The following is a 23,819-nucleotide window of genomic DNA, read 5'->3' as shown; positions in this document are numbered from 1 at the left end:
AACAAACTAATTTATTTACGAAACTTGATGCAGTAGAACTACACGCAGTACATAATGTTTGCGCAGGAGAAAGAATGAGAATAAGAGCGCAAGCACGCACGCAACGCACAAAGGATAAGAACACTAGGATAAGATTTGAAGGCCATGGACATACATCTTTCTTTCGAAAACAGAAATGGTGAGGCGAGGTAGGCAAGAGAGATACATTGCTGGTCAAAACGTTAGCGTAAGAACTGGTTTATAATGCTGAATGAAACACAAAGCTTTACTAAAGCACATCCACTGTTTAAAGTCACAAACACAACGAACTAAGGTAACTTTCATGCATGCGCGAACCTATACATACCGGTAGATATGGCTGTGTAGTCTGTGCCATAACATTTATTCCTGCAGGCTGCCCGTTTTGGCTGTCATACTTTTAAATGGCTTCGCAAGAAGTAGGCCTAGACCATAACCATAGCCTATATCGCTTTTCCTGAAGGGGTGTCTTTATTATTTTAACTCGCGTCTTGCTTCTTTACTGTTGACTTTACTGTATTGATGCTTTACTGTATTGATGCTAGCTTTCTCGTGATATTTTAAGTAGGCCTATTTGTAGAAAATATATATTTAATTAATTTTAACTGACCCGCCCGCAAATGACCCGAATATCATTAAAATATTTTGTTTATGACTCATAACCGCGGGTGACCGCGGTCATCCGCGGGCGACCGCTTAATTTCGGGCAGACCGCGCAACACTGCTGGGGACCAAATGAATCTGGGAGTGGATGTAAGGGGCCTAATGTTACATACAGTAGTAGCCGCCACAAGATGGCGCCATCTGTCATTCAAATAAATCGGACAAAAATGTGATAGAATAACAGGTAGGCCTACAATCATGCATTGTGCCAGGCCAGCTGCAATCACCTGTAATGAAATATACCATTTGATTTGATAGCCTTTCAATCGTATTTTAAGACCAAAGTATTTTGTCTCTCTATCTCTCTCTTAGACACACACACACACACGCACAAACACACACACACATACGCAATCAAAGCAAAGACACAGCAATACGTTTCCATAACTGAAAACATCTGTGAATTGCAGTCCCTTTAATAGGCCTGAAATGCAAAATGACCAATAACATTGTGAAGAATGGATAAAAGAAATAATTAACAGCCTATAACCATCATATTGACTGACTGATAAAATTCTTAACACGTAGGACCAGGAGGAAATCATTTTGGCTCCTACATTCTTAAACCAAACCCTGCAGAGGATCCATTGAAGGTATGAACACAACGGGCCCTTTGTTGGAGGCCCAAGGAGAGGCACCTAACGCGACAGTACACCAAGCACTTCCAGAGGAGGAGAGGAGAAACGCCAGAGGTACGGTTCGATTCAGTTCAATTTTTGAGTGTAAAGTAAAACAGCACAGCCTGGAAATATCTTCACATCGCATCACACTAACCCTAGGAAATCGACAACATGGACGTTTTGTAAGCTCTATCTCTCCGGTAGGCCTGCAACGAAGATGAAACCATTTGAAGCTTAGGCCGAAGAAGATTACGTGAATGCAGCAACAAAGTATCATCAGTTCAGTAACAGTTTGTCAAATTGCGATGTTAAATTCACTTGAACATCCCGTGACGTCAATTACAGTGGACATGTTTACTTTCGCTAAGGATTTAAGATTTCGTTGAACTGAAATCCGTACTTCTAAATGGACGAGTATCTCACCCCCACATATGTCGGATTACACTTTGGATTTATGCAAAGGATTGTACTTTTCAAATCATGGAGAAGTTGAACAACTCTTCAAACGAAAAAAAAAAAACTTTTGATACAGGTAAGCTCTAGACAACCACTGCAGAGGACCAATGTTCCAAATTAAGGTAGGCTTACAGTAGGCTACAGTAACTAGCTGTGGTTTTCCGAACCTGACATAAACTCAAATTGTACTGAAGCTATAAGCATATTGTTGAATGGTTTTAAACACTGACGGTCAAAGAAACAGGTACAATTGTAAGACAATTATTTCTGAGATTTTTTTAATCTTCCTTTCAGTCAAAAAACAACTGTAACAGGTGCAAGCCGTGCTTCATTCAAGTCCTTTGGGCAGTAAAGGGATAAGTCAAGATCACATCTGACAAACATAAGGTCGACCACTTAACATGCTTTATTTCAGCATCCAAAATAATTAAAAACATCTCAAATTATTATACATATACAAAATAGGTACAGATCCTCTTGATTTTTTATCCCCCTATGGTGTGTCTGCTTCTCTCATGATAGTTGGACTTTCTCAGTTTGTTCCTGTTCTCATTTTCCTAAAACTTTTGTCAAAAACAAAAGAAAACAAATACAAAAGGGCTAGAGGGGTAATTGCCAAAGGCAACTGGACAACATAAAGAGGGGATGAAAAAGAAAAACAAAAGACAACAACCAAAAAGTGTCAAAAAAGGTGTTCGAAACAAAACAAAACAAAATAGGTTCGACAAATCCACCTGCTTATTCTACACTAACAAAGACTGTGTGCATCACAGCTGTAGTTTTTACCCCTAACCAAGGCTCAAGTAGCGGTTAAGCACACACTTTAAAAAGATGGCATCTGTTACAACTGAACAGCAAGATCATGTGGTTTCTTAGCACCAAAGGCCCTGTAAGCAAGAATGTTAACAAAACATCACTTCCAAAAGCAGAATTCTAATACATCCCACTAACAAGGCCTCATATAGCACCAATGTAGCTGTTGTCTGCTCCATTCAATCATACTTCCATCGTGTAAAATCTACCCTGGTGTTGTCTAATACTGGGTAAAGTTGATTTCTTGTCTGAGGTAGCCATTAGATTTCAAAATGAAGTTGAACCCCTGTCTCTACTGATGCTTGCCATGTGACTCGACAGAACAATGGTATTTTCCTTTAGTGGTGCTTGTCCTGGAGGGTAGAACAACAAGACACTTTACAGTCGTTTTCCATATTTATTTAACACCTGAACATGGTACAAAGCATTGTTTTTTCTTTTTTTCATTGTCCTTCCGCAGTGGTAAAAAAAGTCACCTGTATCTGATGGGAGGGGGGAGATTTTACGCTTTACAAGTATAAATTATTTTCTTGTTGCCAGTGAAACAAATGAGTCTTCTAAAGTATCCTCGGTGTAGGTGTTCATAATATAGTGGTCCCAGGAAAAAAAAACCTCGATAACACACGACCACTGTCTTCAGAAGCGCAGTTTTAAGCAAGTGGACCATTCTGACAGCCAAATCAAACTTGAGGGGTATTTTAATGCATAGGAAAAGGATTTAGAGAGATGACTGCTAGAAAAAACACACACACAAACACACAAACAATTTCAAGTCCAGATTTCTTTTTTACAAGAAGCAGACTGGGCCAATTTCAATGCCAAATTCCTGATCGGGTGCACCAACGTCCATAGGAGCGATGTCAATAATAGGCAGACGGGATGTTTTCGTTGTCTTGTAGTCGATGACTGTCTTGCCCCATGCACCAGTGTGCGACTGTGATGATAACAAAAACAGAGACAGTCAGTACCTCAGGTAACTAAGATCTTTACAGGTAGCTCAGATCTTTTATGTAAAACTGGTTCATTCTTCATTGCTCTATCTTATACGTGAAGACTCAACAAGCTTCACTACAAATATTTGTCTTTATACAGTGGTCACTATTGTGGAAGAAATGACTCTACTGAACCAGTGTAGGACTCCCTCCACATTTTGTCTACACATTAGCCACACATATTCTACTTTAAGCCACATTAAAGAGAGTAGACACATTCATATACCAATAGCGAAAGAAATAACCTTAAAAGTAACACGAAACTCACCGTGCAGCTGTCCTCGACCACGCTGTATGTGAATCGGCTGTTGCCCTCGGCTCTGACCTCGATCTCGTTAGAGCCCTGCAGGAGCAGAGCCTTCTTAAGATTGCCTGTTTGCTGATCCATGTAGGCAATGCTGTTCTTGCAGTGGTATGTGATGTTCTGGGAGGCCTCAGTGGCCATGAGGCGCAGGAAGGTGAGCTGAATGTTGACATCCTCAGGCTTGGATCCCTCACTGCCATACTCGAACTGATGGTAAGAAGGCATCAGAGGGTAAAATTAGCAACAAACACTTGAACGTACAGGGAGTGGTATTCAGATGAAGCGAGATACAATTTGAAGGATAGGATTAAAATGGGGGAAAGGATATTACCTGGAAGCCTTCGGACATGGACTCGCTGAACCAGACGTGCTTCTTCTCCTTGATGTTCTTGCTTGTGTACCAGTTCTTCTTGGGAATGTCGGCCACAGATGGGTAGACGCAGGTCTCGCCAGTCTCCATGTTGCAGTAAACCTTGATGGAATCCTGAGTGCAACCCTGGTCAGGGTCGATCCAGTACTCGCCTGATTGGGGGACACGGCGCAATATAAGTGTGAGTTTAGAAAAAAAATCAATACTAATAATATTCTCTGTCAAAAATACTAGTAATCGTATCACAGAAATGTGTAGCATTGTTGATGAAGGCCAAACAGTGTGCTCAGAAATGAACTAGACACCAGAGAGACCTACCGCTCTTCCAGTCTGGGTGGCACATCTTCAGGTCGCGGCAGGTGCGGGCTGGGTTCTTCTTGGTGCCATCGGGGCTGCGGATGCTCTCAATCTGCTGGCTCAGGGACTTGAGTGTTGTGTCAACCTCCAGGTCACGGTCGCGCATCACGTTGGCATCGTCGGCACGGAAACGGAAGGGATCGGGAGCCTTCTCTTGTGGCTGGGCAATGAAGCCGAGGTCGAATCCACCACCAGGGGCACCAGGAGGTCCAGGGGGTCCGGGAGGTCCAGGGGGACCCTAAAGAACAACAGGAAGGAAAGCAAAATGCTTAGAGCAAGCAGGACTTGAAACCACATGTTATGAATGTTGGGGTGAACTGCAAAGGTAGCTGATGTTGACTTACAGCAGGTCCAATTTCACCAGTGCGACCACGAGGTCCAGGGGGTCCAATTGGTCCAGGCAGACCGCTCATGCCATCCTTACCAGGGGAGCCAGCAGATCCAGAAGGTCCCTAGGTGTTGTGAAGAGAGACACCAACATGATATGAAAATTGCACCTAACTTCCCATTCAAGCTGATTTAGTTGTCTTGGCAGTGTACATATCAATACTTAGGAAGTGCAGAAATAATAATAAAGAACATACTGTAACAATATACAAGAAATACGTACTCTAGGTCCAGCAGGTCCAGAAGAACCAGCAGGTCCGGCCTCACCAGAAGATCCCTATTCACAGAAATAACAATTTACTTTCCGTGTGCACTATAGTGACCAGTGTTTACCACAGAATTGAATTCTATTTGTGGTGGCATGTTTGCAGAATTAACTTGAATGCAACAGTTTTTAACAAATTAGTGCAGCATGGTTATGAAGCTAACCAGATTTAAGCACAATTTAGTACAACCTGGAAAAATTGTGTGGTGGTCAATGTTGACATTGTGGTGGGCCGCCACAAATAAGTCAATGTATGGGAAACACTGGTGACATATCTATTGTGCTAAGAAACATACAGTTCAAGTGTGTCATACAATATGATCAGAAGTGTGAGATGACCATAGATAATTATTATTTTCCAAAAGCTTCAATCCAGGCTTATTCAAAAGTCTGTTAAGCTTTAAAGAGGTTTCCCCTCTTCTATTCCATCAGTAGCTAAGAGAATCCTAGAACATCTAGGATGTCAGTCAAACATGAAAATTAATGTTATTAGCTGAGAGCATGAGGGAAAAGAGTGAAGTTGAGATGTTTCAAACCACTGGCCTACTCCAGTGTGACTGGCAGGTGTTGTGTGTTGTAGCTATAACTTAACACTATAAAAGTGAAGGATTGCAAGTAGGCTTACAGGAGGTCCAGGGGGTCCCTGCATGCCAGTGAATCCTCTGTGTCCCTTCATGCCTCTCTCTCCAGCCTCACCGGTCTCTCCCTTGTCTCCACGAGCTCCAGCAGGTCCCTGTGATGTACAGGAGGTCAAGTTAGTTCAATTCAATTGCACTCCAACAGCAGATTCAACAAAAAATATGTTCTCTAGATGCTTAAAAGAAACCAACATCTGAATACTTTAAAGTAACCGTACAAAGACTAAGAACTTTCCATTAATAGTAGAAATATTTATATGATGATGTAAGTTGTAAGACGTTATGAGGAAATCATGGAATCCATCAAATCTGGATTTAGATCCTGAAGTGAATTTCCCAGATACAGTGAAATGCACATTGGTTCCCAAAGTGGGACAGAGGTTAGACTACAGATGATCAGGGAGAATGAGGGAGTACTTACGGAAGGTCCGCGAGGACCAGCGGGGCCAGCAGCGCCAGCAGGACCAGCAGGGCCCTGGAGTTGGACAGATAGAGGTAGAGAAAAGCAAATGTTAGGTCAGGTCCTACTTAGCCTTGGTCATTCTCTTGGAATTAAATACATTTTCATTGTCTCCACTGCTCGGGGCAAAGATGTGTTGTTGGCTTCGTAAACACTCACAGACTCTCCACGGTCACCAGTCTTGCCAGCAGGTCCAACGGGTCCAGGAGCACCAGGGGGTCCAGGGGCACCAGGAGCTCCGGCAACACCGGACTCACCACGCTCTCCCTATGGTGGAACCAGACAATGAGGGAAAAGTTAGTCAAAAGAATAAAGGAGATACTGGTGTGGTACACTCATAGGTTTTAATGGAACTGTACAGGGCACAGCAACCAAAGGAGTGACGTTCTAACCTTGGGGCCAGGGGCACCATCACGTCCAGCAGATCCCTCATTTCCAGGGGCTCCCTATGAGAAACAGAGAAGAAGTGATTTTGAGTACTTGACTTGTCCACTAATTTGGTATCATTATTGTGCTAATGACTTAGAAATCCTCTCAGACTTGTACTGGAAACTACTTTGTCCAAGTAGACCTTGACACTGGAAACAGATCTGAATCACAGCCAGATCTACTCTAAAAGGAGTGAATTCTGAGCAAAGTCTTGGTGATATCAGACAGGATTCTCACCTCACGACCAGCCTCGCCAGGGGGTCCAGCAAGTCCAGCAGGTCCCATGGGTCCGGGAGGTCCACGCTCGCCGCTAGGTCCACCAGATCCCTGTTTGCCGGGCTCTCCCTAAAGCAGACAATGAGAAATGTGAGCAGTCAAGAAAACACCTTTGTTCTGGTTAACACAAGACATAAGGAAATAATGTGGAGAAACTAGACTATATCTTGGGGAATGGTCTTCAATATTATCTTCCTATATATCAGGAGTTATGATAGAAGAAGCTACAGTGTTATCTGGTGGTATTTATGTTTGACAAGTTGTTCTGTTGAGGGAAATACTTACAGCTGCTCCAGGAAGACCAGGGAAACCACGCTCGCCTCTCTGTCCAGGAAGACCAACAATACCACGGCTTCCAGCAAGACCCTGAGGTCCGGGGATACCTGCGGCTCCCTAAATAAATAAAGCAGAGATCGCTTAAGTGTCTTGAGCACTGTCGGAGCTTCTAATGTTAGCCACATACTCCAAAAAGTAATTCTCAAAAGAATAAAGATCAACTATGGAATAATGAAGGGCCAAAGGATGGATTTCTGTATATCATTGGCAATTTATACTGAGAAGTACTTGTTTAGTCAGAGGTTTAGCTTGTTGTAGAAGTTCAGTCAAAGATTATATGCCTATTGTGTGCTCTGAATGTCCTGACTGTTGACTATTGTCTGCAAGCTGTTTTCCCTCTGCTGCGCAACACAACAGATTAAGCTGAGATAGGTTAGATGTTTTCTAAGAGGGACTTACAGAAGGTCCTTCACCACCAGGGGCTCCCTTCTCTCCAGATGGGCCAGGGGGACCAGCAGCACCAAGCTCACCAGGGCGGCCAGCAGGTCCAGTGTCACCACGGTTACCCTTGGGTCCTTCCTTGCCACCAGGTCCGGGAGGTCCAGCTGGGCCAGGGTTTCCCTGAAAAGTGAGGAATGCCAGATGGGTTAATCAGGATTTTGATGGATCTTACGAACAACATGCATTGTTGTTGTTTTGATCGAGTTTGAGGACTGTAAGAATTGGTCCACTTACAGAGGGGCCGGGAGGTCCAACTCTTCCGACAGCACCAGGGAATCCAGTAGCACCCTAGCATGGGGTAAAAACAAATCAAGTTAAATTAAACTCACAGACTCTGGTTGATGAATAAAATGTAGATATTATCCAGTGATGCACATGAGATTGAGTGCCAAGAGTCTGGGCACACCTATTGTAATTGCAAGAAATTTGGTATATGTCTATTTTAAATTTGTTTTAAAATGAATATACTTACGGGAGGTCCAGCAGCACCACGGGCACCCTTAGCTCCAGTAGCACCAACGGGGCCCTGTGTGAATATAAACATGTATTAATAAACAGGAGGAATAAATAATAGCCTAATAGTAGTAGTATTACTTGTGACTGTCTGACTTATGCCGGAACTGTGTACAGATTATTTTTAAAAATCATAATCGCTTTGGTGTGCTATAGTATAGTTAACCAATGTGGAACATGACAATGTTGTTATTTGTCATTTATAGCTCAAATGAGCAAATTGGCAAATCAAAGTCAAAGGTATAATCATCATCACAGGCTATTAAGACATCCAGTCAACTGTGGTCTCAATTGCTAAGGTGGGGTGCATAGACCATACCACAATCACTTGCACTGGATTTCTATGACTGTGCTGTAGCTGGGCACCTAACACCTACCAAATATTGTTTTTACTTGATATTCTGGCACACAGCTCAAAAGGAATTTGTCCATGTAGACTGGCTTCTGGTGTTCATCCTAACCACACAGGTGCACAACTAATTTGATCATAAAACTGATCTGTGTCTTCAAACAACTGATTCGCCCAAGATGAGTGTTTCTGCTAATGGATGAATCCCTGCACTTGCTCTGGAGATGCCTTGTATGGTCAGACTATGCCCACACTTAGACTGTTATTTTTGGCAAATTGTTAGTGGGGTTGTGTCTGAGGTGAATCAAGTAGCCTACCTGAGGTCCAGGGGCACCAGTGGCTCCAGCAGGTCCGGGAGATCCAGCATCACCCTTGCCACCAGTGTCACCAGACTCTCCCTTGCCACCAGGCTGACCATCAGAACCCTGTATGGGGAGAAAGTGGAAAGAGACTAGAGTTAATAAGCCCCCATACAGCATAGTACCCAAGTACATGTCAGTAGGATATCACGTGAAAGGATGTTAAGGTGGACAGGCTTGTTGGGTGGGGTGGCATTTTGGGATACTTACGGGAGGTCCAGCGAATCCAGCAGGTCCGGGAGGACCACCCTCTCCGCGCTCACCCTAGCAGGAGACCGAGCATGGGAGAGTTAGTCATATGAATGAAGGACATTACACATTAAGGGTCAAATGTTGCATTCTGATACAGTAGCCAGGTGCACTATTACAAATAATGTCATGACTTCTTTTAGAACGGATGACACCAACTCTTTTGGTCTAATTCTACTGCCGTTGCTATTGATGTTGATGATCAGCATAATTGTGTAATCTTTAGAAAAGTTTGTGAAATATACTCACAGGGGGTCCACGAGCACCAGTAGGTCCAGCAGGTCCAGAAGCACCACCCTCACCCTAGGTAGAATAAAAGAAGACTTGAAGTGCTAGCCCATGCTAAAGAAAACAGTGGTCAGTCATCTATGTGAATGCACATTTTTAAAGTTTACATTCAAAAGGAGGCTCACCTTGTCACCAGGGGCACCAGCAGGGCCAGGAGGTCCAATAGGTCCAGTCATACCACGGGCACCATCTTTACCAGTTGCACCATCGGTTCCCTTGGCACCATGCTCACCCTATAAATGAAAAATCAATAAGCATAAGTCCTCCAGGAACTATTCTACAGTTCTTCTGTATGCTCTTTCAGAATGAAAGCCACTCTAGATTCAGCTTCTGTCTGGGATGTGGATGCTCTGACATGACTGTCATGGTGGACGATTTTGTTATTGACATTTACATTCAATCATGTCTTCTACTTCTGTCCACAGTGACTTATAGGTAAGGCTAATAGAAGCATCACTTCCATCACAGTGATAAAAGCCTAGGATTAGCTTTACATTGTGAGGTAGGAATATGTCACCAAATCCCACAGCAATGTACTGAAGCAATCAATAATCTATCAAGACGCTCTGGTGGACTTACTCTCTCGCCCTTAAGTCCGGGGAGACCAGCAGCACCCCGCTCACCGGGCATTCCCTGCAGTCCGGGGGCTCCTCCAGCGCCAGGGGCACCTGGTGCACCAATATCACCCTGGCAACAGAGAAGAGAAGGGAGAAAATGGGATGACTCGTTTAGATGAGGGTTCTTAACAATGTTAATTTGCTAGAGAGCTGATGTTGGCGTTACTGCTTGCTTAAGTTGTGTCTAAAACCATATCATAGCAAAATCATAGCCAATGTCATTATCAAAGTACATCTTACTGTCTAATATTACAGTTTGAAACTGTTATAGTTAGTTATGGTCAAGACTAGGTAATTAAAGGACATTATTATGTAGTTTTGACTGTATGGATGGTCTGGTGATCTGCATTTTTAAATCAATCTTAAGTTCACATTGTTCTCATCAGTGAGCCGCTGAGGCTATTTTGGTTGGAGTTGAGGCTATCAACTTCTGGTTTAGCCTCTAATATTAGCAATACATAGAAAGAGCGGAATTGGTTGGTGCCACGGTCTTTGTGTCCATACCTTGGCACCATCGTTACCAGCGGATCCAGGAGAACCACGGGCGCCAGCAGGTCCAGCGGGTCCGGGGGCACCACGCTCACCTGGGAATCCTCTATCACCCTGAGGAAGACCAGAAAAGAGTCATGAGCTTTTTGTTCAAGGATCCAGACAGCAACAACAAGAAGATCCATAGGTGCTGAGTGGATCAGTTATAAGATAGATCTGTCTGATTGTTAGAGAAGTACTCACTCTGGATCCAGCGGGTCCAACAGCGCCAGCCTCACCAGGCAAACCCTATGAAGAAGAGATGATTATTAGCATGGAGTTCTGTTTTTCAATAGATGGTGCCAACTTCCTCTTTAGCTACCACCTGTCTGAGTTGATAAGTCAGTTGATGTCACATCAAAGTTGACTGAGTTGAATGAACATTTATGTGTCCAGTCACTTGGGACACTCACCTGCTCGCCAGCCTTGCCAGGCTCACCAATGGCACCCTGAGGTCCTGGGAGTCCCTGTAGTGAGACAAAATGGAGGACCAAATAAGTAATTAAGTCTGTGATTTAACTTTCACAACACTCCCAAAGTATATCTAAATACTGAAGAGGGCAAAGGAGAGCACACCCACCTGGAATCCGGGAGGACCAGCAGGTCCCTGTTCACCTCTCTCTCCAGAAGGACCCTGTTGGAACAGACAGTTTTGTCCATTGTGGGATGTTGATGTGTTTCAGGCATTGAGTAGTTGCCAAGGTTGTGTAATAGCAGGTACATGTCACACAGGTTAACACAGAGCATTGTGGGATGGTGGAGCAGTATGACACTTACAGAGGGGCCAGGGGCACCTGGAGCACCAACGTCACCATCTTTGCCAGCAGCACCCTATAGAACAACAGCAAGGTTACCATAAGACTTAAAGAAGACATTAATAAGGTCAGCCTATTTAATAAGGTCTGCCTATTTATTAAGCTAACACATAAGTTAAGTTAGGTGTTGGGTAGCTGAGTAAGTGAACTTACAACGGCGCCAACAGGTCCCTGCACTCCTCTCTCACCAGGCTTGCCACCCTCACCCTGTCAAGGAAAAGAACATGTCAGCTCTGAGGACAAATTGTTACAACTAAGGCTGTCAAACAATAATGCCAAAGGCTGCCATGCCAAAATTTTGGCCAGAATGTGTAATCATTTTAGAATGGTCGTGAAATGTGTTGGTACTTACAGCAGCACCCTTGGGTCCGGGGAATCCCATGACACCAGGCTGACCTCTGGCTCCAACTGGGCCTGGGGGTCCAGGGCGGCCATCTTGTCCAGGGGCACCCTGTAAAGTTCAGGATGAGAAGAAAAACCATGAGTCTCTCAAAGTCACAAAAGTTTTATTCCATAAAATTAATGTATTAACATCCATATCTAACCCTGTAAATATCTCTCCATGGATTAACAAAGATTTTTTGTAAATCCTCACAGTAGAATTCCTTATTCAAAATGTGATCAAATCTTTTGATATAGGCTACTTTGAATTGTATTGTAATATTCGAACATTTTGACTCCTTTGAGTACTCAAATACATACTCTGTATAACTCTATAGGATGTGTTGAGTAGCTAGCTGGCCTTGTGTGCTTGCTAGTGAAACAGATGAGTCGGTTTCTGCATTTTAGCTACATGTAGGTGTTGTTATGTGGAATAAGCTAACACTGAGAGGAAATACGATGTGATTCAGCATGAGGTAGATTTAGTCAAGTGGTTTTCAAAATACTGTAGAGAAGAGGTTGTGCTTACAGATGCGCCCAGCTTTCCGTCGGGGCCAGGGCTACCAGGGCTGCCAGTCATTCCCTAAGAAGGTAAAAAAAAAGAAAGGTCAACTAGAGGGCAAGAGGTCAAATGCTGTAGCAGTCACAAGTAGTGTACAATGTTCATTATTTCCAAATGGCTGATGACTTTGCTATTCCTTAAGCAATATCCCATGTGTGGGCATTCAAAAAGCCGTGCATTTCTCTAAGGGTGCTGTGGTTGCTGTGGTTTACATATTTTATTGTTTTTACATTTACTCTCTCTTGCCATGTCAACTTTGGGAAATAATTATTTTAAAGATCACAAGCTAATTAACATAAGGCACTCTTTGATCTGTCCTCTGGAGACTTTGAACATGAAACGTTCTGTTTATTCACTCACCTTGGCTCCGGGCATACCAGGCTCACCGTTGCGGCCAGGCTCACCAGAAGAACCCTTAGGTCCAACAGCTCCAGGGCCACCACGCTCACCAGTGGCACCCTAGAGGGAAAGAGAGGAATAGCAATGTTACCACCCTGAACTCAAGTGATCAGAAAATGATTAGGCACTAAGAAGACTTTCTGTCAGACACAATGTTTTTTCCTCCTTAATATAAAAGTATCTATTAGTCGTCCATATTACGATTTTAGATTATGCCATGTTATGCTTAATCAATCAATTAATCAATCAGTCCGTCAAAAACAGAGTTTAGGGTTTTTCTGATTCTCACCTTGGGGCCAGCAGATCCATCAGCACCAGGGAAACCACGGCTTCCGGGGGCACCCTGTGAGAAAGAAATACAGATACATGTTAGTGCCATGACAAACTCATTACTATAACGTCTGAATCAAAAGATCTGGAATAAACCAATAACAAGTTCAGCTCTGCTGCAGCCACTGCAGATCCAAAGCGGCAATACTTGAAACAAGCCAATTAACCAATTAACCAAGGTCACAGGCTTTTTTACAGTATAGTATGTGCATCAAGTGAAATGTCCTTACTCCTCATATTAGTAGACAGTGATGTTTTAAGAAATGTTTTTATGGGTCATGACCATGGATAAAGACTGTCATGAATCCATGTTTGTAACCACCATCTCTTTACTCTCTTCCTTTTTGAAGAACTAAGAATCAGGCAAATAATCCCCATATTTATTAATAGTTTTTCCCCAGCCCATTAACAGTAAATTGAATTATGTACATTTAACATTACCTTTCAGTATTGCTAATGAACAAACTACTGTTTTGTCCAATCTCATGCCAATCAACAACTTTCAAAGATTATGTGGTGTTGACAATTTGTGTTGTGAAGAGAAAACACACAGAACTGGACATCGACTGAAAAAAGGGGGGATGTCAGATGGGATGCAGAAAGAGAGAGGGAATGGGGTGATGAGAGGTGAGATTTGGGGTTACATACGCGCTCTCCAGGGGCTCCACGAGATCCAACAGCACCGGGCTCACCACGAGCACCTCTCTTGCCCTCCTCACCAGCAGGTCCGGGGGGTCCCTGGACTCCAGGAGCACCCTAGGCCATAAGAGACAGACAGGGTTAAGGAAGGATTCCTTAATTAACATTATAATGCATTAATTAACTGAAAAAACCTATTACAATGCATTACTATCAACATGCACTGTTGTTGTTAACATGTACAAAACAATAACAAACCACTTGGCATACTGAATGTTGTGGACAACTAATAACTAAAATAACATAAATTGATCATTTATTTATATTTAGGTGTGTAAGTGGTTATGCGTTATCTGGTCAGTATTGTTAAATAGGGTTTGTGTAGAAATGCAGGTGTACTTACACCCTCTCCCTTGGCACCATGCTCTCCCTTAGCTCCGGGGGCACCAGCCTCACCCTGGTGTCAAAATGGATACATTCAGTTCACACATAGAATTGACATTTATATCAACAGAAAATACTAAAGTGGGTGGCATTGACGATTATCCATTGAACTAACTTTTAAAAATACTCAAATTAACCAATTTCATGTAAAAGGAATTTTTTTCTTATGTATAATAACAATGTGATAGGGACACTTACAGTGTTACCCTTGGGTCCTGGGGCACCTTGTGCACCAGCGGTTCCGGGGGGACCACGAGGTCCAGGGAAGCCAGGAGCTCCAGCAACACCAGCAGCACCCTGTAGGGGGCAGCAGAGATCCAGTTACTCAACAGTGACTCCTCTGCTTGGAAAAGTTGTACACAAGTAAAGAAATGTCCAAAATATGTCAAAAAGACTAAAATTCACTCAGTTTACTCACAGGGGCACCCTTGGCACCGGGGTTACCATCAGCTCCGTTGTTTCCCTGTCATAAAAACAAGGCAAAAAAAAAATGGCAGCAAGGTTAGTAGTGGCTAAGTGTGCAGCAAACTAATCAACACATTCCACAGGTCACACACCGAGCAACATACAATCAAACAAAGAAATATACAGAAACAAAAACAAAAAAAGACACGTTATGTCCACGTACAGAAAGTCCGGCAGGGCCAGCAGGTCCGGGGTTTCCTGGCTCACCACGAGCTCCAGCAGGTCCCTCACCACCACGGGCTCCCTGAGGTCCGCCCTCTCCCTGTGGGGTTGAGAAGATATACAGTCAGGATTGGGCAAAGTGTGTGACACCATGACCTTACATGCCCTCTCTATGGCTCGGCTGAAGGAGCTAGCTAAAAGGAAATGCTACACGCGCTACAGTGTGATGTACTGTACTGGATGAGGATAGATAATGAAGATTTTTATTATCCAACAGCTGAGCCTTGGGCCAAAGAATGACCATTATCTTTCAACATAAGGCATTTTTTCAGGCCTCTGGCATGAATTTATGTTTTTAAATCTTGCCTCTCCATCTTCTAGTTCAGAGCAATGATCCGCAAATCAAGCTCTCCACACACAAAATTAACTTTTTCAGTAACACAGATTACAGTTGTTTTCAGTTGTGTTCAGTATTTATAATACGTTTTCTGGGTACTTCTGTGTAAAGATTTAGACTATGTGTAACTTTACTGCACATCTGGCTCAATTTTTCTACATTTTTCAAGACTCCCTGTCAATTATCCGTAGATGGTTTTCACAATGAAATCATCTTGCTAAGACTAAATGCGCTTAACTTTACAAGCTGAATACCACAAGATAGTTTTGGTCTGACTGGCTACTCAGACCTATCTTGGTGTGAGGGAAACTTTAGTGATGGAGTAGGCTTTGGGAAGTATTCTGTGATATGTTTGTGATTGCTTACCTTGGCTCCAGGGCCACCGGGGAAACCGGGAGGACCAGCGGGACCAGTTGGGCCCTAAAAATAAAATGATTGAATGAAAAAAAAACAGTCAAAACATGAAAAAATATAATTGAAAACATTTACACATTTACTTTCAGCTAACTAACATTCGAGTGTGATCTAATATATATAGTCCTCATTTACATTAAAAAGCAGTTAAAAGTACACTATTAATGGGCGTATGTAGCCTATGTCCTGTGGGATGTATGGTTGTGTTTATACTTTTTGTAATAAAGAGGGGAGTCATTATATCGCTTGCCATTCATAACATGTTTATAACAACAATGAAATAAATAATACTCTGATGTTTATAACATATTAATAACACATAGGACAAAATATGCTGCTTTGATTGGAAAACTTACAGGAGGACCAGCAGCACCAGCAGCACCATCATTACCACGGGCACCCTGCAAAACACAGGAATAACACATGAATAACATTATATGAACATATGGAGAACAAACAGTTGTGTATCTAAATTATGTATGGAAGGCATAGCTCTGGGAGTAGACAAAAATGTATGCAGTTAGCGTAATCTTGAGGAGTAAACTTTTATCTATTAGAACTAGTGTAAAATAGTAAATTAGTTGTCCATAAGGGCTTGAATTGATGACCAAATTTACTGTTTAATAATTATTCCTTAAGGTATATGGATATAAATGCATCCTAAGAGAGTCTCTTTCAGGTCTGGAGAAATATTTCAGTGGTGATGACCCATGATTTCAGCTCATGCCCACAATGCCCCCAGGGTCTTCCATGGCTTGTGGTTTCATTCAGGACCTCTTAGTATCTGGTAAAGATTTCAAACAGTTTTTGATGTAAACATTATACTCACAGCAGCTCCAGAGGGACCGCTACGGCCTCTCTCACCAGGCAGACCACGTGGGCCCTAAAAAGAAAGGAAAAGACAAAAGGAGATGTTCAATTCACAGTGGATTACTACAGTAACTACAACAACAAACAATTTAGATATTTTAAAGTAAATATGTAACATTACTGTAACGTTTTGTTGTCTATGTTTATATTAGATAACATGTATATTTAACAACAGGAGTTAATGATGTGTTTGCAAAGTGACAGTGGAGTCACAGCATATGAAAGATGGTCTTAGGAGGGGTCATCTGATTATGGTCAGGTTTGTGTGGGACATGGTAATGGAAAGATGAAGACAGATTACTTACCATTGCTCCGGGGGTTCCATTCTCTCCAGCTGCACCAGCCTCACCCTGTATGCCAGAAAAATAAGATATTAAGAACATTGCATCATGGGAAATGTAGTGTATATGTAATAAGTAGGGGTGGGGGATTTTGCAGCACTTACCTTAGGTCCAGCGGGGCCACTGTCTCCCTTAGCTCCATCTAGACCGCTGAATCCCTGAAAGAGATGGACAACAGGAGGTCAATCAGTGACCTCTGAAGAAAAACTTTGGTCAAAGCTGTCCCACATAGGCTCTTCTTAGCATCCCACAAAACCCTTGAGTTCCTACATAAAACATCTTCCACATGAAGAGCCTTTCATCGGCTTGTTGGGTTTGCTATAGCTTCAACCCCATGTTGGGGTTCTCTCTGTGTATAGAATTACTCACTCTGTGTCCCTTGATTCCAGGAAGTCCAGGGGTTCCGGGGAATCCACGAGCTCCCTATAGAGAGAGGATTTGGTTATCTTATTGTGATGTGCATTGTACAGTGCATATATTAGGATGTAGTTATAGAGGATAATAAATTAAGTGGAACATAAATCTGATACAAAATGGCATCCTTTAGTCATGGGGCTTTCCTGTTCTGTACACTAACTCTGTGAATGAGGGTAAATGTGAAGGTGTAAAGAGTGACTGAAGTGTTATCAAAACAAAGATTTACAAATAAAAGTCACCTGAGGGCCAGTAGGTCCGCGCTCTCCACCGCGACCAGGTTTGCCAGGCTCACCCTGAACAAGGACAAAAGGAAGATGTTAAGAGGGCACAAACTTGGACATAAATTAACACAAGCAGTCAGCATCAGGCCCTCTGTATCCCTGTATGAAAAACACTGAATAATCCACATTGATTATATATTTTAAATGGTTCTAACCCTGATCTATATTTTAGTAAACTATTGCAAAGTCTGAGAAGTCTCCATATAAATGTTGTTATTGTCCAGATCTGATGCTGATGTTAGTTGGCCCATCTTACTTCACAGGCAAGAGAACAGAAAATCTACTGATAGCTTTGAAGAATAGTATATCCTGGTATCTTTGTGGTTCCATGATCATCATATTGAGAATGTAGAGGCATAAAACAACTTACATCTTCTCCGTTCTTTCCAGGGGGGCCAGCAGGACCACGGGGACCCATGGCACCCTACATGAAACAAGACAAAACAAAAAGCCCTGAGTAAGAGACTATGTCTAGGAACTTTGAACTTTCCACATGTGTGTCTACAGTATGTGTGTGTGTGTGTGTGTGTGTGTGTTTGTATATGATATGATAGAATTGTGGGTTTCTTAGCAATTACACCTTTAATTATTTGATTGTTTTTATATTTGCATTTTATGTAAAGCTAACATTAATATCTAGGTCACAGGGTCAAAGTTCATGTAAGTGAACATTCCAGGATTATGGTATTAATGAAAATCATATTATGAGATGTAAAAGAAAACCACAATTTAGGAATCCACATAGGGCAATAGATACTGTAATAGTATTTTCCTCTATTAAAACCTAGGGTTTGCTAGATTTGCTTACAAGGAAAATGTCCATTCTATTTTTCGCCTAGCATATGCGAACGTGCATATTTGAATGTATTTTGAATGTATTTTTGTGTATCAGTGTGTGTACTCACATGAGCACCAGCCTCGCCAGGCTCACCAGGGGGGCCAGTGAAACCCTGAGGTCCCTGTAAGGAGACAAAAAGCAGAGGTCAGATATCCGGCATCGCCAAGAGTGCTCACTAAAGGTACATCATAGAGTACAAGTAAGATCCAACAAATGATCAACTGCCATTATTTATTTTTAACGCTCTTTGAAATCTGCTTTATAAATACAATTAATAAAATAGTGTAATAATATGTATTATTGGCAAGAATTATATGGAAATACAACTAAAACAGTCTTGGTTGCAATAGACATCATGTGCAATTGATGTTCATGTTGGAGTGCTTGCTCTATAATCAGCAGCACTCCATCAACCACACTGCAAGTCCCAACATGGCAAGCAGGAGACTCACTGGTTGACCTCATGGCGGGCTCAACTCCAAAACCTCTGGTAAAGGGACAAGAAAGGAGGAAAAGACAAGCAGACAAAAAAGAGGAAATACTTACGCTGTTACCGGGAGGTCCAGGAGGACCACGGGGACCCATTGGGCCCTGGAGAGAAAAGGGCAAAAGAAAAATGTTTCTTTAAGTGTTGCAACATGATCTTATTTTAGCATTATATATGATGCATGTCAGTATAACATGCCAACAATAATGTTCAATTGAAATGTGGCCTCCAATAAATTGATGGGATCCAAATATTTGTATATAGACTCAGGTCAAATTAAAGTCATAAGTAGGTCAACAAAGTTCACTGATTATGTATAGCTGACCTTGGGTTGACCTTGTATTGGTAATCAACACAGGCTCAAATTCAAGTCTCTATGGGCTGTCATGAATGTCCCATTTTCCTACAAGGCCTGCTAGAGCAGCTAAGTGAAAAGTGCATCTGTGCTAATGTGGTTATGGTGCATGTGTTGTCATATTGCAGGCCCTTGCTGGTAACATAAATTAACACTGAATTTGTGTGTTCGAGTGGTGTGCATTTGTGTGATGAACCATTGGCCCATACTGTTATTAGAAATGGTGAGTTTGCGTGTTTGTGTGAATTGCATCTAAGTGTTACCACATGTAGCCTATGTGCTGTTGTCCTGGAGGCCCATTCTTTTATCAGAAATGAACAGTGACATTGGGTGTTTGTGTGGTCTGTGGCACTGTAATGTCTCATTGACCCATACTGTTTACAGAAATGAACAGTGAATCGGTGTGCCAGTGAGGTGTTTGTCTGCAAATATTGTCGTACCATTGGGCCAGGGATGGGCATACCGCCAGACTTATCGTCGAATCCACCAGACATCTGAGGAGCAAAGTTCTGTGGGAAAGAAGGGGTAAAGGGGTCAGTAATGCATTCAGAGTTTTAAACAGATGTCAATTTATCCATACTTGCCATAACCACAATCTATTCTTCTAAGAGCAGCTTTTGCACTTAGTATGTTGGTTGTGTGAATTTCCAAGCAGCTATGCTAACCATGTGTCCAATGTGACTAGAGGTTAAAAGGGTGATGAAATGTGTCAACATATTTTGAACTAGATTACAGACTGAGAGAGACTGAACAGATGTTCCCCTGTCACATTTCCTGGTTTGATTTCCCAAGGAGATGTTGGATAACCAAAAGTGTTAACGTATTATCTTATTTTGTCAGTGTGCGGAGAGACATAAGACTGGCTCTCATCATGACAAATAAAGTCAGCAGCTAGATACACAGACCTAATTATGTCATGTATAGCGAACAAGCAGCTTAACAAGCTGAGGGACAGCATGCTCTATTCTAGGTGATGTCCAGAGCGCTGTCCACTACTCTGGTGCTGAACTGACTCTGGGAATCTGCTTACAGTGCCCCCCTGAGGCTTTGGTCTGGGGCAGCATGAGTGACCGAAGTGTGTACATTTTTGTGGGGGGTTAAACGGTTGACCTCTGACCTTTTGGGGTCAATCTTTTTGTATCTGAGAGAGGGAGTTAACTTACTCCGCCAAGGCCGGGAGGTCCAGGTGGGCCTGGGGGTCCGGGAAGGCCGGGCTGGCCAGGGATGCCATCGTTTCCGGGATAACCAGCGGGGCCCTGTTTTAGAAGGTGAAACGAAGGGAATTTTTTAGAGATTGTTGGAAGTTTGGAGTCAGGTAGCCACCTGAACTGTTTACCATTGATAACTGCCAGTCAATCTGCTAATACACGGTTATTATCAAGATTACATAGATAGAGAATAATATAATATAATATCTCAGTTTATTGATAGGATGTATGTATTTTCTATCTGGAAGTTTAGCCAACTACCTCAATACTGTAAAAGAGCTCAACTATTTTTTGTCAACAGTGTAACAATCTTGGAAATGATCATTTAAATCTGATAGTCTGATCTCTTTCGTTTTAAAAACCTCCATAAAAGCATGACATTGGGGTGTTCCAACTTCAATTAACACAGTCTAAGCAAAACATCCCAATACAGACATAAATGTCTAGACGAAATGGAAAGCATGCTAGAAATGAAGAAGAGGAACCTACTCTGTCTCCCTTGGGTCCGCGGGGTCCCTATGTAGATGAAAATACAGCATGTAATCATAGTAGTAATAATAATGTTAATAATAATATGGATATAAGTATTACATTATAAATCATTCATAAAGAAACTAATTACCTCAACAGTCCCCTGGCCTCGACCTATAAAATAACAGAGAAAAAAAGTCATGATCTCAAATCACAAAGAAAGTTGTCAGTATCTCCAGGCATTATTCTCAAGCTCTAACTCTAGTTTATTCATTGTGTTTTGTAGTATTTTTGCTCCTTTTACTTTACTGTAACCCCAGTGAATTGTCCCATACCATGGCCTGTTTAGCCATTATAGGCCTAACTGAAAAATAAACAGCAATAATAAATAAATAAACAAACAACAACACAAAATCAGACTTGGCCCAAGCCATTATGTATAATCCCATTGGAACAGGTGGCTGACGAAGGGCAGAGGATGACAGATAAGGATAATATCCGGTCTTCCCATGGTACTGTAGGTTATCCATGAACGTTACTCCACCGAGAAACGGCAATGATTCGGCTTGATATGTTGAGCCTTTCCCAGAAAAGCATTAGCCTACAACTGCGGGCCATGTCGGTCAAGTGCGGTCAGGACTCGTACCGTCGTCGGGGCAAATAGGGCAGCACTCGTCGTGTGGGATCACTGGATTGGGGCAGTCGGTAACTTCTTCGCAGATGACTTCATCGCACATAACGGTGCCGCTGTCGCACACGCAGATCTGGCATGGTTCGGGTTTCCAGACGTCCCTGTCGTTGTAGACTTGACCGTCCAACGTGCAGCTCACGCCCGTGCCTACAATGGAACGGAGCAAAAACATAGTTTAGCTTGAGAGCCAAACTTGAGAATTTTTTTTCACAAACTTAATGACAAACACTTTAAAATGTATAATAGACCAACCTATCAGAATCAGTAACAGCAGGCCAGACAGTCTATGTAATAAAAGCCATAGGCTAGGTCTGGTTCTATTCGTTGTAGCAATTAGGCTATGGCTGGAATTTTCATTCGTATTATTTCATGACTGTTGATGTATAGAACATAAAATGACTGTTTAGGCCTACAGGTAGCCTATAGCATCTCTGACTCTTCTTAGTAGCCTAGTTTAGCCTAGTAGAGGTGGAGAAAATGCAATGTCTGGTTTATGCATAGGTCTACAGAAAGAAGGCCCAGTTCCGCGTTGCCTTGAATACTGTCAATGATTAAATAATTGAATACTGTCAGCCTGGCAGAGATCTACGTTTTTCCTTTAGTGGAAAGTCTGAAATGTCTGCATGTGTTTTCAATTATCGCGGAAAAAAGCAAAGGGGGCGGAGCGAATCCTTGTGAAACGATATTCCCAACATTATGCACTTCATGTTTTAGCCACAAGGTGGCGCAAGTACATCACTAATCTGCCTTGGTTTACAGACAGATGTTAAAGCCATATCAGGCGTGGAGTTGAGGGTTCCTCCAACAAAGCACTGATGTCTTTAACAAATTGACGGAGCGTTTTCGTGTTGTTAATGAAAGTTCTACCTTAGCACTCCGTTTATATTCACGTTATTGCCTAGTTTTCCAATCACCCAACCCTAAATTACCATATCAAGTGGATGCAGTAGAAATTTACAAAATCCTTGTTAATATATCTCTAAGCCTTCAAAGTTACGAGCTGTCTCTCTTGAACTTATCATGCTTGACTGGAGAAAGAAATCACTCCCAAATGTATCCTGACACCCTCACGAATGTCAGTATTTTCTACGAATAAAATAAATCTAAAGTGCACTATTGGATTGTTTGCCTTCCTAACGCCTGTCTCCATGTCCAACTCTTCACAGCTGTGAAAACGTAGCTCGGGGACATCAAATAGCGCAAGGAGGCAAGGGCCTCGAAACCTGTGCCAACTTGCCTCTAAGTACTCGCGCATGCATGTGCAGTAAAGAAAGGCCCATCCAAGGCAAACAAACTTTCTATCCAAAAATACACGCACACACATCTCTGTAACATAACGAATTAATTGTTTATCGGGGGAGGAGAGCAAGAGGATGAACAATAGGATACAGATGCGCACCGGTGCACCCTGACAAGAGCAGACCTTTTTCTTTTTATAAGTCCCTCAGTCCGTACGATTATCACTTGTATTCCCTGTTTCTGAGGAGCACCATCAAGCTTTCATCCACAACAGGAGTCTCAAAAAAAGTTTACTCACGATCGTCCTCGCCTTGTCCTCTTGCCAACAGCACCGTTGCGCTAAGCAACAGCGCCAACCGAATATCCACAAAGCTGAACATGTCTAAATATTAGACATGTAGACTCTTTGAGGCAAGAGAAGTTATTTTTTGTCCCCCTTTAGAGTCCAATCATACGAGGTAGGGTCCGGTCTTCTGTATCTCCAATCCAGACCCCTACAGAAACTCCCTACTGCCTTAACCAACTTTTTCCCCAAGCTTTTATACTCCAAAGTTTTGGGGAGGTGCTGGATGCAGCGCATAGCTCGAACATGTTCACGTTTAAGTGAAGTGAGTCCCTCCTTCGTCCGACCGGGGGCTGTCTCAGGAACTTTTTCACCCCTAGCATCTTAAGAAACTTGATCTCAGAATGAAAAGGTGTCGGATCTGTCTAAAAACCATCTAATCTTTTATTTCAAACCAACAGCAACACAAGGCATCCTCGCCGACCGGTGGCAAGAAAGGCCTGTAACTTTATTTTGGCTGCTAATATCCTATCTGATAAGCTACTAATCATTTGTTACAATAATTTGCTTTGTGAGCACTCAGGATACATTTGATTACGTGT

At 42.5% G+C, this 23,819-nt stretch overlaps 1 protein-coding gene across 1 annotated transcript; it reads right to left on the bottom strand.

Moving 5' to 3' along the window:
- Positions 1-2,140: 2,140 nt before the first annotated feature.
- On the bottom strand, positions 2,141-23,447 carry col1a1a (collagen, type I, alpha 1a). Its single transcript, XM_076266289.1, has 51 exons — positions 23,233-23,447; positions 21,651-21,842; positions 21,156-21,178; positions 21,023-21,049; positions 20,489-20,581; positions 19,766-19,834; positions 19,030-19,074; positions 18,551-18,604; positions 18,016-18,069; positions 17,604-17,657; positions 17,317-17,370; positions 17,052-17,105; positions 16,912-16,956; positions 16,566-16,619; positions 16,093-16,137; positions 15,689-15,742; positions 14,927-15,025; positions 14,717-14,761; positions 14,497-14,595; positions 14,258-14,311; positions 13,864-13,971; positions 13,175-13,228; positions 12,847-12,945; positions 12,454-12,507; positions 11,896-11,994; positions 11,697-11,750; positions 11,506-11,559; positions 11,309-11,362; positions 11,142-11,195; positions 10,933-10,977; positions 10,705-10,803; positions 10,163-10,270; positions 9,709-9,816; positions 9,545-9,598; positions 9,257-9,310; positions 9,005-9,112; positions 8,298-8,351; positions 8,060-8,113; positions 7,784-7,945; positions 7,334-7,441; positions 7,010-7,117; positions 6,736-6,789; positions 6,503-6,610; positions 6,305-6,358; positions 5,871-5,978; positions 5,204-5,257; positions 4,938-5,045; positions 4,555-4,831; positions 4,198-4,388; positions 3,831-4,073; positions 2,141-3,504 (listed from the first exon to the last, which is right to left on the bottom strand). Exons 1-51 carry the CDS (start codon positions 23,312-23,314, stop codon positions 3,358-3,360), a joined length of 4,332 nt encoding a protein of 1,443 aa, XP_076122404.1. The 5' UTR covers positions 23,315-23,447; the 3' UTR covers positions 2,141-3,357.
- Positions 23,448-23,819: the final 372 nt, after the last annotated feature.

The sequence above is a fragment of the Alosa pseudoharengus genome, unplaced genomic scaffold (assembly GCF_046254945.1).
Source record: "Alosa pseudoharengus isolate Yale_2024_CS ecotype anadromous, Long Island Sound unplaced genomic scaffold, YU_APseudo_1.1 YU_APseudo_1.1_scf_4, whole genome shotgun sequence".
Lineage (NCBI taxonomy): Eukaryota > Metazoa > Chordata > Actinopteri > Clupeiformes > Clupeidae > Alosa > Alosa pseudoharengus.
This window is presented reverse-complemented; position numbering and strand designations above follow the sequence as displayed.

Bases quoted from the DNA above. Each gene is read 5' to 3' on its own strand.
- col1a1a (XM_076266289.1), bottom strand. From the start codon at position 23,314: ATGTTCAGCTTTGTGGATATTCGGTTGGCGCTGTTGCTTAGCGCAACG. The intron at 10,804-10,932 runs GTGAGTACTTCT...GGTCTTCCTCAG, and splicing joins TTGGACCCGCTGGATCCAGA to GGTGATAGAGGATTCCCAGG. The intron at 6,359-6,502 runs GTGAGTGTTTAC...GTCCAACTCCAG, and splicing joins CTGGTGACCGTGGAGAGTCT to GGCCCTGCTGGTCCTGCTGG.